Consider the following 17,748-nt stretch of genomic DNA (forward strand, 5'->3'; position numbering starts at 1 on the left):
CAGACAAGACCACACGCCGCCTACGAACAACCCTCCCCAGTAGCCATATTATCATCGCAGAAATCCCCCGCCTTCCCCAGCTCATCCCCCAGCAACTGGATCGTCTTCTCGTACACCCGCGCCGCCTCCATCTCCCACCGCCCGGGCGCCCCGACATACTCATCCGACGCAAACACCTCGTCCTCGTCGTCCTCGTCCTCGTCCTCCGAGCTATCCTCATCCCCCCCCTCCCCGGGCTCATCGACCTGCTCGCGCGCCTCCACGACCGCCACCCGACACGACTCCGCAATGCTCTTGATCCGCACCTTCTCCGTCATCGAGACGACCTGCCGCCGGTGCTCAAACCCCGGCAGCGGCAAGCCCGTCTCGGCGTCCTCGCCCGTCAGCAGCGCCGTGAACACCGAGTCCAGCTTCCGCAGTAGCCGGAACGTCGCCCTGGGTGAGAACGGATACTCGGGGAGATACGAGTTCACCAGCACGGCCAAGGAGATCAGGTACGGGATTTGCAGGGACGCTAAACACACATACGGTTAGACAGGTCGACACACGCACGCGCGCGCACATAATTTCGATGCAACAAACCAAGACGGTACGTACGCGTTCCGCTCACCCACAGCACATCCACCAGCCCCTCGAGGTCCTTCACGACCTCCTTGAAGCTCTCGTACCCGCGCTCCGACGCGGACGGGCTCTGGTCGTCAAAGGCGCTGCTGAACTTCTTGGCATGGCGCCGGTTGATCGCTAGGAGCGTTTGGTCGATGTGGTTGATCACTGTCGTCTCCTTCATGGACCCCGGCCGGAGCGGGTGAGTTCGCGGCGTGGGGAGCAGAGAGGGGGTCACTGTGGAAGCTGTGGGAGCTGGAGATGGGAGGGATGGTTGGATGAAGCCTCCCCCTGGGGGGTCTGTGGCAGAGGCCATTTTGTAGACTTCGTATTTAAGTAGACAGGTATCTTGATATCGTGAGATTACCCGGTCATGTATGGAGGTGCATAGTGGGAGTGGCTTGAGTGCAGCCACCGAAGATGTCATGCCAAGCCGTGGTCCGTGCATACATAAAAGCACTACCACCACCTCAGTACCTTAAATAGGTACCTATAGATAGATAGGTACGGTACTCTGGATATCGTCAAATATTGGAATTCACTATCTATTTCTATATCCTGCAGATCCATCAGCGAGCCGTACACCAGTATACCCAGACCGACAACCACAAAACGACAACAGCATCAGAAGGTGAGAAGATATAGAAAAAAACGCTGGTGTTTGCAGGCATGGCAGACATCGACGAGCGAGTCTTGCTCCTCTGGCCCCAGCGGACTCATCATAGACAGACGGACGGAATACAGCAAAAAGGAATCGTGAAACTCACATACCCAACACCCAGATGCAGAACTTTTCCCACCCAACGCCACGCTTAAGAAACCAAAATCACTCAGGCTAGACCATCATCAGTATCATCCGTAGTCAAAACCAAAATGCAGAAAAGAAACAAAACACAAAAGAAAAGGGAGCGAGAGACTCACCCGAATCTTCCCCTTCCGTCTCTTCAACTCCTCCAACTTCCTCTTATCCTCATCAAACCGCCTCAGCAGCTCATTCTGTCTCTCCTTCCGCTTCTCCCGCGACTGGAACCGGTAAAAGTCCTCCAATCCCTGAGCCTTCGCCTTCTGCTTCTCGACCAGAGCGCGCGCCTCCTCCTCATGCGCCGCCCCCGTCAACTTCGGCCCACTCGTCACCGTAATGAACCCATCCTCGTCGGGCTCCTGCGCCCGCCGCGCCTCCTCCCGCCGACGCGCCTCCGCCACCTGTCCAAACACCGTCATGTACTCGTTCACCGTGCCCAGCAGCTCCGCCCGCGCCGGGTACCGCGCCCGGTCATGCGCCATGTACCGCTCCAGCCCCAGCGGGGGCAGCCGGTCCTCCAGTCCCTCGCCCCAGACCAGCGCGGGCGTCTTCTTCGCGGACGCCTTCTTCTGCTTTGCCGCTGCCGTCGCGGCAGCCTTCAGACTAGCCTCCATGCTCGGCCGGTCGACGAAGACGACGACAGCGCGCGCGCCAGACTTGTGCAGCGCGCGGTCCCAGGTGGGCGGCAGGGTGAGGTCATCCAGCTGGGCCTGGAGGTCATCGGCGGTGACGCGCTTGCGCTTCTTGGATTTGGCGACGTTAGCGGTTGTGGGGATGGCGGTGGCGAGGGCCCTGCCGCCCTTGGGTTTTGTCGGGAGGGCTTCGAAGTCGACGCGCTCGACGCGGCCGCTGGCGAGCTGGGCGCCGAAGAGGTGGCGCAGGTGCGTTTCCGTCGTGTCGATGGGGATGTTCACGACGAAGAGCGAGCGCGGCGTGTCGGCGTCCGGGATGCGCGGTTCGTGAGCCCGCAGGTAGAGGTAGTGCGTTGCGGGCGTGGCATAGGTGCGGGTTTCCGGGAGGTGGATGGGCAGGACTGTGTAGCCTGCTATTTCGAGGGTGTCTTTTTTCATTGTGTTTGTGTTTGTTTGCGGGGTGTAGAGAGAGGGAATGGGAAGAGTGTTGGTGTTGGTGTTGGAGGAAAAAAATATATTTGAGGTTTGGTTAGCGGGAAATTTTAGCGGAGACGGAACGCTCGCCGACTACATACTACTTTGTACATCCCCGGAGTATCCTCATCACTACTTACTGCACAACTTCATACATGCCTTCCACATACCTCATACAGTCCATACAGTCTCCATGCAATCAATCCATCTACACCTTATCCGGGTCATTGATCCCCCCGTTGGTAATCACGTAGGTCGCCTCCCTCTCAGGGCAGTCTACACAGTTAGAACACCACCACACGTCGTTAGAGCAACGTACCTGGCGAATCCTGGATCTTAGCCACCCGTTCATCACCGCGACCCTTCCGCAGAAGGACCCGGGTAGTCGACGCATGAGCCAGGACATGACCTCCGACCGGCTTGCGGCCGTCCGCGCCGGCAAAAAGCGCGCTCGCACCGGGGTCACTCTGGACCTGATTTGTCTATCGAACATGAGACGTCGCCCGACGCACCGAGAACAACCCGCACCCACCATAAGCACACAGACATTGAACTCTACCGCCGTCAGCCACACGCCAAACCCCGGGCCCCAGAACGGAGCACGCCTACCTTCCGCCATATGAGCGAGTTTCATCAAGAACTGATTCAGCTTCTGCTGGCGGTCCGCCAGCTCTCCACGCCCGCAGTAATCAACCCGGAAGCAATTCATGATGCTATCGATGACGAGGAGACGGAACTCGCCGCCGGCAAACTCGCGACTGAGCGTGTTCAGCAACTCCAGCTGGTGCTCGCTGTTCAGGGCCCGTGCGTAGGCGATATTCTCCTGGGCCGTGTCCGCATCCATGCTGAAGCGTTCCGCGATCTGGGCAATGCGCTCGGGCCGGAAGGTCCCCTCGGTGTCGATGTAGGCCACCTTGCCGTCGGCGCCGCCCATGTCCTTTGGGAGCTGCGCGACGACCGACATGGTATGCGACAGCTGAGTCTTGCCGCAACGGAACTCCCCGAAGACCTCGCTGATGCTCATGCTCTGGAAGCCGCTGGAGGCGGTTAAATCTGGGATGGACGGGATGGGGAGGGTTGGGTAGGCTCACCCTCCGAGGATGGAGTCGAACTGCTTGCTTCCGGTGGAGATGCGGACGACTCTTTTGCGCTGGTGGCAGAGTTCCATGGCGGTGATGAACCCTGAAGCGGAGGGCTGGGTGATGAGCGACGGACGGAGATGGGATGCTGGAAGGATTGCCTACCAGGCACTTTTGGATCGCCTCTTTGATCTTCTCGACTTTCACCTCGCTGAAGCCCTTGATCTTCAAGAGGGTCTTGCGGGTGGCGCCGTGGACCGACTAGCCCCCGTACGTTAGAAGATGTCGTGTGGATGAGCAACGGGGAGATGGTACTGCAACGGTGTAGAAGCCATTCGCCTTCAGCTTGGTGATGTCGGCGGCACCGATCCCTGTACTTGTCAGACTGGATCAGATGAGTGACGGGAACGGTGTACCGTGGGCTTGGATGCTATCGATGTCGACGATGAAAGCCTGTACACATCTGTCAGTCGAAGACCAGACCTGCAGGAGGACAGCAGGGTACTTCATCATTGAAGTCGTCGCTTGTGTCGGAGGCCGGCATGGTGGCTGACGCGTGATGTAGAAGGCAGATGTTAGAGGGAGAGAAGGGAAACAAGAAACAAGACGGTCTATACAACGACCTCAAGTCACGGGCTGAACACAACACGACAGTAAGAATTCGTCCATTCTCTTACACTAGATAACCAAACCAAACCATTAGATCCAATTAAACTATTAAGGTGGAACAATATCGCTTTTCTTCTTTTTTCTTTTTCTGCTTCCCATTCGACAAGTAATAACGAGGATATAGTACGAAAAGATGAGGAGGTAACCACCGCACCTGGATCCTTCGATCGCTACCAATCTTCAGCACCAACAATCTCATCCGTACCATCTCGAAGCCTTCTTCCCTTGCATACCAACGCAGTTGTGCTTCGGTCCGCCAATGTCTGTCTCTCCTGTGCTTGATTCACCCCTCGCCTCGCCTGCCTCGTCTCCTTGTCTTTGCCGCACCTATACTTCAAATGAGATAGAATACCCGAGGAGAACAATAGACGCCAATCATGAGAACCTGAGCCATGTATAGAATCCAAGCCATGGGGATCCTAAGACTTCGTGAAACTTTTGTTCGTCGTATACATAATGAATAGAAAAAGGCCGGGGCCGAAGTGCTGAAACAGTGGGGGGCGTAATATATGCAAAGGAAGAAACAATGGGAGAAGAATGCCGACGGAGGTCGGAGATATAAAGAAAACGAGAACAGGAACCCTAATACAAAAACAGGAGAAAGGATAGACGCTGCCACCCCGGAGTCGTCAGTGGGGGGACTAGCGGACGGCCACGCGGTGACCTCTACGCGACAGCGGTAGTGGGAGCCGCAGTCGCGACGGGGGCAGCCTCAGCGCTAGCCTCGACGGCAACCGAGGCAGCAGGAGCCGCGGGAGCCGCGGCGGGGGCCGCAGCGGCGGCCTCAGCGGGCTGTTGAGCGGCCACAGCCTCGTTGTTAGGGCAATCCCGGGAGATGTGGCCGGCCTGGGCGCACTTGTAGCAGACCTTGCCAGCGGAGCTCAAGGGTCCGCCGTTGGGGGCAGTGCAATCCCGAGAGATGTGACCCAGCTTGCCGCAGGCATAGCACTTCATGGCCTGAGCCTGGCAGTCGCGCGCAAAGTGGTTGGGGCCACCGCACTTGTAGCAGGTGGCGGCACGAGGGTAACCGCCGTATCCACCGCGGAAGCCACCGTTGAAGCCGCCACGAGGAGCACCGGCACCACGGCCGACACCAGAGGCAGGAGCCGGGCAGTTACGCTGAAACAGGGGACCCGTCAGCCTCATGTCCAGAACTAGATCAGGATGGGGAAGGGATCGGGGGATTGAAAGTACCGCAAGATGACCGGGCTGGCTGCAGTTGTAGCAACGGCCGTTAGCCCCGTTGAGACGCAACGTGGGACAATCGGCCTGAACGTGGCCTAGTCCTTGGCAGTTGTAGCATTGCTTGGCTGGAACAGAACGGGTGAGCCCTTGTGTACGCTTCTAGAACCGGAGATGAAGACGCTTACTCTCGGTAGTACGAGGACGCGGGCAGCTGCTGGATTCGTGGCCTATATGGACAGGTTAGATCTCGGGATTTGGTGGATTATGGTGCATTTGGTGCGTACCAGGCTGCTTGCCTATTGAAGCAATCCGATCAGTATAAACCCTTTTGACACATGTCCAGGACGAGTCCACATACAGTTGTAGCAGAGACGCTCAGAGGAAGAGCAGACCTCTACATCAACCCCGTCAGTCCAAACCGTGCAACCGCAAATCTCATTCTTTTTCCCACGACTAACCCGCATAGTGGCCAATGTTACCACACTTGTAGCAAGCACGTCGAGACAACAGCATCTTGTCGATATTCGAAACTGAAGAGAGCGAATCCCATGGTCAGCGTTCCTATTCATCCACCATGTGCATGTCATAATCGCCGCAGTTCTGCTCCTCCGCGTGGACACTGACGCCCCAAACCCCACCCATCCATGCGATCCGGCATGCCGTTCTTCATTCCTCAGTGTTACCCCCGCTCGACCCTGGATGGGGACGAGCGAGAAGCTCAGAAATTCTCCGTGGACGGGCCGCAGCGATGATATCGGAAAGGATGCAGCAGTGCCCACTCCGAGGGTCCAGGCCCGACGTGCGGCCGAAAAACACAGACAACCTTGAGGACAGACTCACCCTTCCAGAAACCAACAATAAACTTTCAGATCACCTTGACGATAGAGCTGTTGGGACGGTCAGCTTGAGAACCTTGGAGGGGAACGATCGAGTGACAGCGGCCACTCTGGATGCTGGAAAAAAGTGGGCTGACAAAGAAACGACCCCCAAACGGGAAACGAGGTGCTGACCATTCCGGGCACACACACAAAACGAAGAAAAATAGAAAATCACTTACAACCACTCCACACAGCTCACAGCGTCGAGGTAGAACAGACGGAAGGAAGAGAGAGTCTGGGATCGAAACACCCACAACGGAGGAGAAAAAGAATCTCGAGCCGGATCGAACGAAACAAGCGATGACGCTAAGCCGTTTTCTTTCCCTCGCCTTCTCGTTTCGGTTTCGTTCCGGCCTTTTCCGCATTGGTCGTGTTCCGCCTGAGGCATCTCCCATCTACAGTACCTTATAGATACCTACACGATGACGGGTCCGAGAGATAGTATGTTCAACCAATATCAAATGCTATGCTAATCCACAATCAAACAATGCCCATCTCGCCTTGCTTCACTCTTCCTTCTCAATCACCGCCGGCGCCTTGATCTCCCGTCCCTGCAGGAACTCCAGTCCTTCTCCACCCTGTAAATGGATTGTCAGCTCCATGCATCTCCCGTAGACGGCGGACAAAAACTTACATAGCTGATCAACGGCGACACTTCCACGCCAACCGCCTCCTCCTCAGTCACCACCACTCCCCCGGCGGCCTGAATCCACCGTTGTCCCTGCTTCATGATGTCCCGCTTGCTGGTATCCTGGTCGTCCTCGCCCGTCCCCTTGGCGTTCTTCAGCGGCGAGAACTCATCCTCCCGACGCACCTCGATCGACGCGAACTTCTCCAGCGGAGTCAACGGGAACACATCGAAGACGAACTGCTCCAGCTTGATGCCGTTGGGCTTCTCGGGCTTGAACGCCTCGCCGGTCTCGGGCTTGATGCAGGGGATCTTCTTGCGCGCGACGTGGTGCGGCAGCTGGTGGGCCCAGTTCTCGATCGACTCGAAGAACCGGAACGAGTAGTAGTGGTTGACAATGTTGGCGGCCCGGAACTTCAGCACGTCCGGCTGCTTGGGGTCCTTGGCCTCCGCCGTCTCCTGGTCGATCTCGGAGTACTCAACCACGCCAGGCTTGCCGTTCTTCTGCAGGATGAGACCCACGGACTCGGTGGCGTTGCGCTTGCGCACCACCTTCGTGGCAATGTCCACGTTCTTCGACGCCGCGAAGCCAATGAAGACGGGGTCCGCCACCTTGACCAGGCAGTTATCCACGCAGTAGGTGTGGATGTGCTCGATGCCGCGCTTCCGCATGTCCTCCCGTACACCGGAGGTCAGGAGTGCCTGGTAGATGCCGCCGTTTCCATCGGGAGCCACCGCGGCCTACACAACAGATGTTAGCCACGCTGTTAGGTTGAAGAAGATATCAACGCACCTTCGCCTTGGTCTCCATCAGGATCTTGCCTTCGTTCGAGATGCAGGGTAGAACCCCCTGCTCGAAGATGAACACATTGCTCGGCTGTAGCCCAAAGTAGTTGTGCTGTTGGAAGAACTCCTCCGTCGGCTTGCGGGTCGGTCCACTGGTCATCACGTACCAGGGGATGACCGCCTCCTGGCCGGAGGACTTCTTGGCCAGGAGCTGGAGCTTGGCGATGCGCTCCGCCTGGATCTGGAAGAGGGACTTGTGACTGGGGAGCCCGATGTCGAAGCAACCCTTGGGGGCGGAGCTTCCCAGCCGGGTTCCCTGACCACCGGCCATCAGGACAACGGCGACCTTGTTCTGCGCGACCAACTGAAGACCCTCGTCGTACCATTGTTGCAATTCCTTCGGGTCGGAATCCAAGATCGAGGCGGTGGCCACCTCGGGGAGGGGCTCGAGGGACACGGGGCCTTCATCGGCTTTGGCGGGGTTGAGGGCCTTATCGGCGAGTTCGTTGATTCGGATGGGGTCGAAATTGTTGAGCTGATGGAACAGCTCGGTCTTCTGAACGGTAGTCAATTCATCGACAAAGGCGAACACCTGGCCTTGACCGGCATCGACGAACTTCTTCTGCAGCTGTTCGAATTCTTCGGGGGAGGGTTGACGGAGGGAGGATTCGGGGGCACCCGAGATCTTCCCGACGAGGTTGGAGACGGTGTCTTTAATAGCGGCAGCCATGAGGAAAGGGGGTATCTTAACGAATACAAAATACAAGGAATAGAAGACAAGCTGGATGATTGCAGTAGAGGGAGGAGAGAAGGTGGAGGAGAGAAGAGAAGGGAAGAAGGTGAAAGGCGCGCGGGGTGAAGCTGCAAGGGCAAACCAAAGTTGGCTACACTCAGTATTTATCGGGCGGAGGATCTTCCCCTTAAACTAACCCATTCCACTCGACTCCAATCGCTAGCTATTTATTTATTTTTAGCCGGTCAGCCCAGCACTAAACCAGTTCGCCTCCTATAATTAGGGAGGCCCGAATGGCGAGTTCCCAAGGTCGACCACCACCAAAGTCTCGCATTGAGATGCGGCCTGCCAATCACGCCGTCCAGGCGGGTGCATAGCGGGGGGCGCCATCGAGGAGCCCGTGGGGCGGTGTCTTGGGGCTGGTTTCACCGCTGAATCAGTCCGGCTGTGGATACTTTTTATGCCGCACGATCACTCCCTCCATCTCAACGTCGTCGTCGCTCCCGATCATCCCGCCGTCGGTCCCGGTAGGAGTCTCTCCGTGGACTGCGGCTGTATCGCCGCCGGTAGGAATCGCGTCGGGGACTGCGACTATCTCTTCGATCGCGACCAGAGCTTCTCGCGGGACTCCGTCGCGATTCCCTCCTGTCAAACACCATACTGTAGTCATCGTCCCGCTGACGAGGGTTGTCGGACGCCCGGTATTGGCGCTTCCTCTCAAGACTATCCACGCCACCAAACCCGCCACGCTGACCACTGCGCTTACTGATTGTAGCGTTGCGCCAACTGTCGGACAACTTGGATACCTGCGCGATCCGTCAGACCTACTCTATCTTGACCAGCCGTAGCGGACAAACTTACACTTTGCGAGAAGTCCACATGGATTCGGTGGTCATCGATCAGGACACCTTGCATCTTGAAGTAGGCTTGTTCACAGTCCTTTTGGTTCTCAAACTCGATAAAGGCGTATTGTAAACTGTCCCCCGTCCGCTTATCCCGGATGACTTCGCAAGAGAGGATCTTCCCAAAGCGACTAAAGATGAGGTGGAGATCATCATCTATGCGGGTTAGTAGTCACGTAAATGCTCTGGAGACAACGTACGTACCTTGCGTGACCGGGTTCAGTTTACAGACAAACAAGACGTTTTCCGGCGGCTTGACCTCGGCGAATGGAAGGTCTCCCACCATTTCCAGCGTCAGCGCTTGCGCTCTCGCCTCCCGCTCCCTCCGGAGCTTTTCCATAGCCTCTTCGTCCATGTCGTCATCCAGATCTTCATCGTCGGCAATCCTCACAGTGGCCAACTGTGCCTTGGACGGCAAAGGGCTTTCGGGCGGCTCCACCAAGCCTTCGGGGTCGTCAAACGGATCGTCGAGGATGGCTGTATGACGGATACGGATATCCTTCAGTGGCCGACCTCGACCGTCGACGAACGCTTCATTGACCTTCTCAAGGACATCAAATCCTTCGACCACCTTCCCGAAGATCACCGCCTTGCCGTCCAAGTAGTCCAGATTATCCCCCAGCGTGATAAGGAACTGACTTGCTGCGATGCGCTGATCGGGATCGGTTGGCGACGGCACCGTGGCCATGCTGACAGTGCCGCGTTCATCGTGCTTCAACTTGGGCGGGTGTTCCAGGGCGAAGGTCCTCTTGGCGGGACCTTCCAAGAGACCCCATATTGACGAGCCGCCGTCGCTCTCGGGGGCGTCAGGGCCCAGGGGATCGCCGGTCTGGAAGGTGAAATTCTTTTGGACGCTATGGACGGGCGAAAAGTTGTAATACTTGACTTTGCATAGCTTCAGGAAGCTAGAACCGTAGAACATGAAATTCTTAGTCTCTCGTTCAGCCATGCGACATCGCTTACTCCCCAGCACGGGAAGCCGCGCTGGAGAGAGGGAAACTTACTTCTCACATGCTTTGGGAGATTCATCGACCAGAAGGTCAATGACAATATCGCCTAGAGAGGTTTCTAGTAATACGCTCATGGCGTTTCGCACAGGCGCCGGCAGATGATGCGACCAAGGTTGAGGATAATTGTCCCAATATAAACGCAGGGGAGGATGAAAGAGAAAAAGGAAAAACCGAATCCCTAATAGGATGGCTGAGCGTAGAGTCCAGTGGATTGATCGATTGATTGATTTGCGACGAGGCCGAATATACTGCCGGGCGGTGAGACCGCTCGGCCGTAATTGCTTATTAACCAAGTATAAACAGAAGAACAATGCCTGAGTGCCGGTTATTCCTGACACTGCTGTGTCGAGTGTCTTCTACGATAGAGCTGGGACATGGCTCTCTGAAGCTGCACTATTTCCGAATTTTGCTCTTTACAGGTCATTCAGGTCTATATACACGGCTCCCTCTTCTGATTACCAGCCAAATACTCGCTGGAGGTACCGCAAAGCTACCTAATTCCCTGTACGCCTTGTTGCCGCCGTGATAAGTCTCCTCAGCTGCATACCATCATCACAGATCAATGTCCAATGCCTGATGTTTTACCCATCAAAATAAGTCACGTGAATATATGACAGGCACACGCAGGAACCGTCAAAAGGGGCTCAAACCTACCTTGTTAAAGATGGCCTATCCCTGAGTTTGGCCTCTCACGTTGATCGTGTCATTCTACCAAGATGGCAGAAATATCGGGATGCAACTACGTTGTGCTGAAGCTTTCAGACACGTTATGTCCAACCGACTTGGCCAACAACCTCCGACTTCGTCACTGTTGCCGAAGACGATCTTGGTTGCTGTTGTGCTCAAGACCTGACAACGCCTCTTTCGAGGAGCTTATCACACTCTTTCGGAAAACTGGACCCGGCGCCTTCGTGTAACCGATTACGCTTCTGAACCCAACGGCATATCCTCCGGACGACCCTGTTGGTTGTGAAAAACCAGAAAAGGGAGTCTGGATTTGGCTAATTCCTTGCTGTTTGTTGGCGTGACGACTTTGCGTCTATGAGAATGGTAGAAGATACCTGATTCTTGTGCCTCCGGACCACTGGATGGGACCCTTTGGCGGATCATGGCTCCTCGCACAGCCTCAGGCTAAGCAATGGGAACGAATTGAGCTCTCGCATGTATAGCATCCTCCTGGCCATTCTTTTTTGGCTCTGCAAGTTCCACAACAGAGGCGTTAGGATAACGGGCGGTATCCTGCAGCCTCATCCCAACGGACTCCCCAGTGACAGGATGCACCGTGATGGAAGGGATTCTTTTCTGCTTTGGGCATACACGTGGTAGGCATTCAATCAATGCTACCTGTGCCCTCTCACAGCCAACGAGGGGATGGACGATTTTCACTGGCGCTTGGCCCCCTGTGGCTGGCCCTAATCCCAATACCAAGCCCTTCGCAGCCAAGCATTATATTAGGGGATGCTGGCAAAGAAGAGTGTTTTCCACGCCGCTCTATAGGGTCCCTCTTCTTCAACAAATACTTTTTTCGTTCACTTCTTTCTTTCTTTCCCCCTTCGATGGCGTTCTAGCCTTAAGCTCCTCCAACATGATCGTCGTTTCGATCGTCGGATCCGATCTCTGTTGGCGCTGCTGCCATCGTTGAAAGAACTGACCACGGATGAAACTGTTCCAATCATGACCATTCTCAGGGCGAAACTCTGTTGGCTTGAGCGCCAGTGACAGTTGATCCCGTCCTGCCAGCTACGTCAGGTACAATCGTCCAAACCCCTGACCTTTGTGCATACCAGATGCCCCCTGTCATCAGGGCGTTGCCCTCCGCCCGATTGGTGTTCTGGCAGATAATAGCCTGTCTTTATTATTCTGATGATGATGGTTATTATTTTTCTCCCACTGTATTCGGGAATTTCCCTCTTCCATCCCAGGGACCCATCAATCGATCTCGTCCCCTTCTGGAACGCCTACCCTAGATTGAATTACTGAAATCGAGACATGCAGTCTGATGCACAGATGCAGATCCAGCCCGGCAATTTGGACAGAAGTTTTATGCCGGCCCATTAACGCTCAGGGCCTTCCCCCTTCAGTCCTAGCAACCAAGCCACATGTGCAGTGCGTTAGGTTTGTCAAAATATACTCTATTCTAAAAGCGTCAATGATCGTTGGAAGCTGAGAGGCGGGCGTCCTCCCAGTCTTGCCGAAACATCAGGGTCAGATCATCGACGGGCGCCGTTTGCAAGGGGAAAGGTGGGTGCGTTCTTGCATCTTGGGATTGAATCTCCAAAAACGTCGACGATCATCGTTGGGCGGTTCTTCATTTTTGGGTGCCAGACCTCGTGCCAAAAGTACGGCCGAGTTCAGGCCTCTCCCAGGAGTTTGTTTGACACTGAAGATTGCAAGAAGTTAAACCCGTCGTCGATCTACTACCGCCGTCCAGGGGCAAACATTTTTTTTTTAAGTTGTTTCCATTCAACCCAATTCACCACTAGATAGGTATGCTTAATGGGGGGGAAGCTCGTGCAAACGTAAGGCGGGCATATCCGCGCCCTTCAGCAATCGACACCACCCTGACACTGGTCTCGGTGCGCACTCGATCACTGGGCCTGTCGACATAGAGCGCAACGGATCCTCCATTATTCAGACATTGTGGCAAATCACCCAGAGCGTTAGGGAATATCTGAACGGCTTAATTGGCTGGAACACGGAGTAGCGATTCTCCTCGTTCCAAGCGTGGCTCGCCGTGCTAACTATCTTGTCATGTTGAGGCCTCGTGCAACGTTACGCTTTGTGGAACAGAACGTCTTTAGCAAAACGCCGGGGTATTATGGATATCCAGCCTTCCTCTCAGCGCGTTCTGGGGTCTCCAACCTACATGTCCTCTGAATGGGATACATCACGGCAGACTGCAGGTCACCCGCTAGTACAGCGAAGGCAAGTATTAGCAAGTATTAGAGTGATAACGTTTTTCGAATGCCAAAATGGCTTAGGGGGTTTCCATTGCCTGAAAAAGACATTTTAAGCAACGCCCTGACCGGTAGAAAGGGTCCCTTTCTCAAGGCGCCAGAAAGGACGGATTTTTTTTTTACAAAAAAAAAAAAAAAAGGGAAAGAAAATAAAAGAAAAAGAAGCTGACGAGCAAAGAGGACTGATACATGATCTTAAATCCGTGCTTGCTTCCGACTCAGACACACCCCTCTCACGCTATCCGGTTCCTTTCTCAATACCCAAAGGTAGACAGAACATGCTGGAGACAAGTCACCCCTGACTCATAGGCTTTTTATGTTCCTGAAGACCTGGAGAAACGAGTTGCTCGAGAGTTCTTGGACCTGGTTTGACTTTAGGTGAGTCTCAGAATGAGGAACCAGATGTAACTTCCCCGCTGATAGACCCAGCAATGGCGCATCATTTCTACACCCCCGACGAGGAGGTCAGTTTCGACCAGCAATCGAAGCGGGATGCTCTTCCTATGGCGCATCCAGGCCGCGGGGAGGCCCCGCAAGATGTCGGCGAGAGAGGCCTTCCCTGTGTCAGTCCCACGCCGGAGCTGGATGGCAAGAACCGGAATTCGACACGGCGACGTATCCAGGTTGCCGTGAGTGGCTGCCCTCCCTTCCACCGTACACGAGCTCACCATCGCAGTGCAATCGATGTCGAAAGAGGAAGATCAAATGCAGCGGTGATATCGGGGACGGACAGGGCTGTTCAAACTGCCGGAGCTCCGGTAATCACAACTGCCAATTCCTCCGGGTATGCGCCTTGCTCGCACCGAACCGTCTCCTGCTAACCATCCCGGACAGGTCAATTCATCCATGTTGCAGACCAAGGTGGGCGTATGGGCTTATCCCTCCCCGAACGCAATATCTCAATCAACCAGGCTCGGCTTGTACGCCCCATCGATGGCCCCCAAGTCCCGAGTCCTATCAGCGAGCTCCCAAGCACTCCGCGAGTCGCCCTATCCGCGGGCGTCCTCATATGACCTCTCCTCGACCAACCCGCAGCAGCAGCAGCAGCCGTCGTATAGTCGCTCGCCGCTCGTCGACCACGCGATCAGCTACGAGGACGACTCGCCGGCCGCCTACGCCTCGCCGTCGTCCGCCTACATGATGCCGAGCACGCCGCAGGGCGTTCTTCCTGACTACTGCGGGCTCTCGTGGGCGAAAGTCTGGAGCCCGAGCATGGCCATGAGCAGAGGCCCCCCCAGCGGGCCGGGCCTCTTCGCCGATCACGAAGCGGCCGAAGGGTCGGTGGTGGGCCCATCGGCAGCCTACGCCTACATGTTCCCGGGGCAGGGGACGCCGTCGACAGGCGGCGATCCGGGACTGGTGCCGTCCATGGCGCTGCTGTCTGAACCGCAGGGCGCAGACCGGACCCTACCCACACCGACGACGCGGAACCAGCAACCGATCGGGCCCAGCGCGTTCGCGGGCGCCCCTGAGACGACGGTGGCCGGCCTGACGCACGCCCAGGACTATAGGGTAGGACAGCACTGGGGTGGCAAGGGGGGTGTCTCAAGCAACGTGCGGGCCATGCAGAGCGGCGGCAACGGGGGGCCAGGTGGCGCGTTCAGCACGAGTCCCGGCAGCATGCGCCCCAAGCCGGTGCCGTCCAACACGCAGGAGATGGTGTTTGGGTACATGCCCCTGGGGCCGGTGTCGTCGTGTGGGGGGTTTACGGGGCTGGACGGGGTGGAAGCGGGCGAGGAGCGGCTGTCGCGATCGTCGTTCTCGCGGGAGAATGGCGGCGGGCGTCTGCTCGCGCTGAACGAGTACGGATCGGACATCTACGGGTACAGCAGCACGGAGGGGAAGAAATGCTCCGACGCAGGCGAATCTGGCTCGGCCGCGACCCTGCTCAACGGACTGCCCTACACGCGCCCAAAGCACCCGGAACATTCGTTCCCCACGGATGGCATGTCCGATTTCCGCGAGGCCGCAGAGGTGCACCGAGCACCGGCCTCTGCGTTGAGTAACGCCGGGGGGTTCTAGCCCGGTTGCAGAGGACTCCGCGTGGGTGGGTATGTGCTGTCCGTTGGGAGGTTGATTCTGTTTCTAGATTTATGTTATCGTTTCTTTTGTCCTGTGTTCCTGTTCGGTGGTATTTTATCCTGCCGTTTTCCTGTATCCCCTTAATCCACGCACCGGACAACACAACCTGTTACACTAATACTGGGGTAGGGAAGAGACACGTTGGCCGTTGCCCAGGACGATTTAGGATGTTTCTTCCAGGGTCGAACTGTGGCGGCGACGGCGGCGGCGGCGGCCGTTGAGGGCCTACTTTGGTGGCGGTTTCGTTTGGCTTTCTTTGTCGTTGGGGCTTCTCTCTGGCTGGAGGTAGAGGGCGTTCTTTGTCTGGAGTTGGTCTTCGGGATGGAGGGTGGTGTCCAACTGCCGTGCATCTGGGGTTTGTCTTCTGTCTTGAACGGAGTAGGGAGTCCAAAAACGGACCCATGCAGGGGTCCAAAGGTCCAAATCAAGCCAAATGCAATGCCATTCAAATCAGATAGTGTCTACCAGCAGAGAGAATAAACACGCCAAGCGGTAGGACACAACAAGGCAACCAGAAGCAAACCAGACGTTGACCGTGTACCACTACCATCTCTTCGATTGACCCAATCTCTCTCTCCCGGATGCCTCCATGGGCCGTCTTGCATGCGTAACCCGAGATGCCCCAGTCTGATACCGGACAGGCGTGCAGTCAGGCCACCGGGGCCCGCTGGCGGTACCTCTGCAGGACACTCCGGGTACCGGGTGTGGTTACAAGTGGAGAGGGTGAAATGACCTGGCCATCAGGGCTGTGAGACGATGGGCGAGTGAGTGCCGAAGGTGTCACGATGCTCGAGGTAATGCTACTCTCGTGGGTGAGGTTCTGGAAGCTATCGGAAGGAGGGAGGCAGTGGTACAGGAGAGAGATCGGGATCCTACGTTCCTCCAGAGCTATCCTCCCGTGAGAAAGAAAAAGAAACATTACATTGAATTTTGATCCATGCGAACAGCCCAGCCATGCCTATCTGCAAGATGCCAGGATACAGTATCTCACTTTTTGGAGGGTGGTGAATGGCGTCGTCTTTTTTCTTCGCGGCCCGCTGCATGACAGATAGTTCGATCACCGAGATTGCGGACAAGTCAGCGAACAAAAAAGGGGAAGAGAAAATAAACAGGTCATGTCCCAGATCCGATTTCAAAAAAATCTATCATACGCCGAACAGGGGGGTTGTCGTCCGATTCCATTTTTGTATCCAGGCCGAGAGAGAAGACACACAACAGGAAATAGGCCTCTCCCCGGCCGCTAAAGTCCGCAGAAAAAAAGAGACAACAAACCACCATCACCCCATTCCCGTCATCATCCACATCACCGCAACCCAGATCATACGCCGAGCGGAGGTGAATGCGTTTAGTTCTTGCTCTTCTTGGGGCCCTTGACCTTGGCGACACCGCGGAACTTCTTGGAACGGTTCTTCCGTTGCTTGCCTGCGAGGGGTTAGCATGATCATCCCTCTGCCTGGTTTCTTTGCCCCGTTCGTCGGACGGAAACATACGCTGCTGGCGGGAAGCCTTCTCGATCTTGGTGGCAGCCCCAATGCGAACCAGACGGTAGTGGGGCTCGAACTTCTTCAGAGCCTCCTGGGAGTCGTAGATGAGGGCGAAGCCGGTGCTCTTGCCACCACCGTATTGCGTGCGGAAGCCGAAGACGGAGACCTGTTCCTTGTTGGACTTGTAGAGGTCGGCGAGCTTGTCGCGGAGTTCATCCTTGGAGACGTTGGCACGGTTGGGGTGGAGGACGTCCCTGAGCGTAGATCGTCAGTTTTCTGAATGTCTCATGCAGTTCATTTCGAGCAGGAAAAAAAAGCAGAAATCCTCCTCTTTTCGCCTCTCACATCTCCTCACAACCACCTCCTATCCCCCGATCTTCCCATCATAACGACAAAACGAAGGGCTCCTTACACGACCATCTGCTTGCGGGCAAGCAGGGGGTTGCGGATGAACTTGCGAGTGCGCAGGGTAACGGGAGCGTCGGCCATGATTGCGGATGGAACTGCTCTAGGGGGAGAAGAACAGGTCGAAGTCTTGTCGGGTGACGGGGTGGTCGTTGGTCGTTTGGCGGGCTCGAAGATTAGACAGAACGGACGGAACAATCAATTTTGCTTCCATTTCGTGTGGGCTCGGCTATGTCCGCGCTAGCCGCTTCGGGTAGGCGCACGTGACATTCTTCTATATCCAACCATCATACTAACAATCATCTACACCAACCCTCTCCCATTCATTTAATCGACCCCCCCCCCCCCCCCCCCCCCCCCCCCCCCCCCCCCCCCCCCCCCCCCGTCCCCCCCCCCCGCACCCCCCTCATCCCCGCCGTGCAGTCGGCCCTCTACGACC

At 56.2% G+C, this 17,748-nt stretch overlaps 6 protein-coding genes across 6 annotated transcripts; 1 reads left to right on the forward strand and 5 right to left on the reverse strand.

Annotated features, from left to right (window-relative positions):
* Positions 1–20: 20 nt before the first annotated feature.
* BDV59DRAFT_197724 (general transcription factor IIH subunit TFB6 family) lies at positions 21–919 on the reverse strand (the record flags this gene model as incomplete). Its single annotated transcript, XM_073692992.1, has 2 exons — positions 21–514; positions 598–919. 2 exons carry the CDS (start codon positions 917–919, stop codon positions 21–23), a joined length of 816 nt encoding a protein of 271 aa, XP_073552195.1.
* Positions 920–1,037: 118 nt separating this feature from the next.
* Positions 1,038–2,551, reverse strand: BDV59DRAFT_167697 (putative ribosomal small subunit assembly protein). Its single transcript, XM_073687959.1, has one exon. The coding sequence runs from the start codon at positions 2,473–2,475 to the stop codon at positions 1,456–1,458; it is 1,020 nt and encodes a 339-aa protein (XP_073552196.1). The 5' UTR covers positions 2,476–2,551; the 3' UTR covers positions 1,038–1,455.
* Positions 2,552–6,586: 4,035 nt separating this feature from the next.
* Positions 6,587–8,652, reverse strand: BDV59DRAFT_167718 (UDP-N-acetylglucosamine diphosphorylase). Its single transcript, XM_073687961.1, has 3 exons — positions 7,744–8,652; positions 6,957–7,691; positions 6,587–6,900 (listed from the first exon to the last, which is right to left on the reverse strand). The coding sequence occupies exons 1-3, from the start codon at positions 8,464–8,466 to the stop codon at positions 6,829–6,831; spliced, it is 1,530 nt and encodes a 509-aa protein (XP_073552197.1). The 5' UTR covers positions 8,467–8,652; the 3' UTR covers positions 6,587–6,828.
* Positions 8,653–10,581, reverse strand: BDV59DRAFT_167720 (PPIL4 family peptidylprolyl isomerase). The gene is made up of 4 exons (XM_073687962.1): positions 10,376–10,581; positions 9,576–10,276; positions 9,331–9,527; positions 8,653–9,275 (listed from the first exon to the last, which is right to left on the reverse strand). The coding sequence occupies exons 1-4, from the start codon at positions 10,453–10,455 to the stop codon at positions 8,955–8,957; spliced, it is 1,299 nt and encodes a 432-aa protein (XP_073552198.1). The 5' UTR covers positions 10,456–10,581; the 3' UTR covers positions 8,653–8,954.
* Positions 10,582–13,556: 2,975 nt separating this feature from the next.
* BDV59DRAFT_44854 (uncharacterized protein) lies at positions 13,557–15,631 on the forward strand. Its single transcript, XM_073696416.1, has 5 exons — positions 13,557–13,716; positions 13,768–13,967; positions 14,015–14,122; positions 14,173–15,389; positions 15,550–15,631. The coding sequence occupies exons 2-4, from the start codon at positions 13,770–13,772 to the stop codon at positions 15,358–15,360; spliced, it is 1,494 nt and encodes a 497-aa protein (XP_073552199.1). The 5' UTR covers positions 13,557–13,716; positions 13,768–13,769; the 3' UTR covers positions 15,361–15,389; positions 15,550–15,631.
* A 1,134-nt stretch (positions 15,632–16,765) lies between these two features.
* Positions 16,766–17,393, reverse strand: BDV59DRAFT_190451 (40S ribosomal protein eS24; the record flags this gene model as incomplete). Its single annotated transcript, XM_073691752.1, has 3 exons — positions 16,766–16,842; positions 16,911–17,158; positions 17,317–17,393. The coding sequence occupies 3 exons, from the start codon at positions 17,391–17,393 to the stop codon at positions 16,766–16,768; spliced, it is 402 nt and encodes a 133-aa protein (XP_073552200.1).
* Positions 17,394–17,748: the final 355 nt, after the last annotated feature.

This window comes from Aspergillus ambiguus (assembly GCF_047715705.1).
Source record: "Aspergillus ambiguus strain CBS 117.58 unplaced genomic scaffold BDV59scaffold_2, whole genome shotgun sequence".
In the NCBI taxonomy this organism is placed as follows: Eukaryota; Fungi; Ascomycota; class Eurotiomycetes; order Eurotiales; family Aspergillaceae; genus Aspergillus; species Aspergillus ambiguus.

What these genes read in the sequence shown, in the direction of transcription:
- BDV59DRAFT_167720 (XM_073687962.1), bottom strand. Translation starts at nt 10,455, where the DNA reads ATGAGCGTATTACTAGAAACCTCTCTAGGCGATATTGTCATTGACCTT. An exon ending in ACTGAACCCGGTCACGCAAG is followed by an intron (nt 9,528 to 9,575) that starts GTACGTACGTTG and finishes TAACCCGCATAG; the next exon opens with ATGATGATCTCCACCTCATC. An exon ending in ATGTGGACTTCTCGCAAAGT is followed by an intron (nt 9,276 to 9,330) that starts GTAAGTTTGTCC and finishes CGGATCGCGCAG; the next exon opens with GTATCCAAGTTGTCCGACAG.
- BDV59DRAFT_167718 (XM_073687961.1), bottom strand. Translation starts at nt 8,466, where the DNA reads ATGGCTGCCGCTATTAAAGACACCGTCTCCAACCTCGTCGGGAAGATC. An exon ending in TGATGGAGACCAAGGCGAAG is followed by an intron (nt 7,692 to 7,743) that starts GTGCGTTGATAT and finishes TCTGTTGTGTAG; the next exon opens with GCCGCGGTGGCTCCCGATGG. An exon ending in TGTCGCCGTTGATCAGCTAT is followed by an intron (nt 6,901 to 6,956) that starts GTAAGTTTTTGT and finishes ATCCATTTACAG; the next exon opens with GGTGGAGAAGGACTGGAGTT.
- BDV59DRAFT_167697 (XM_073687959.1), bottom strand. Translation starts at nt 2,475, where the DNA reads ATGAAAAAAGACACCCTCGAAATAGCAGGCTACACAGTCCTGCCCATC.
- BDV59DRAFT_44854 (XM_073696416.1), top strand. Translation starts at nt 13,770, where the DNA reads ATGGCGCATCATTTCTACACCCCCGACGAGGAGGTCAGTTTCGACCAG. An exon ending in GGCGACGTATCCAGGTTGCC is followed by an intron (nt 13,968 to 14,014) that starts GTGAGTGGCTGC and finishes TCACCATCGCAG; the next exon opens with TGCAATCGATGTCGAAAGAG. An exon ending in ACAACTGCCAATTCCTCCGG is followed by an intron (nt 14,123 to 14,172) that starts GTATGCGCCTTG and finishes CATCCCGGACAG; the next exon opens with GTCAATTCATCCATGTTGCA.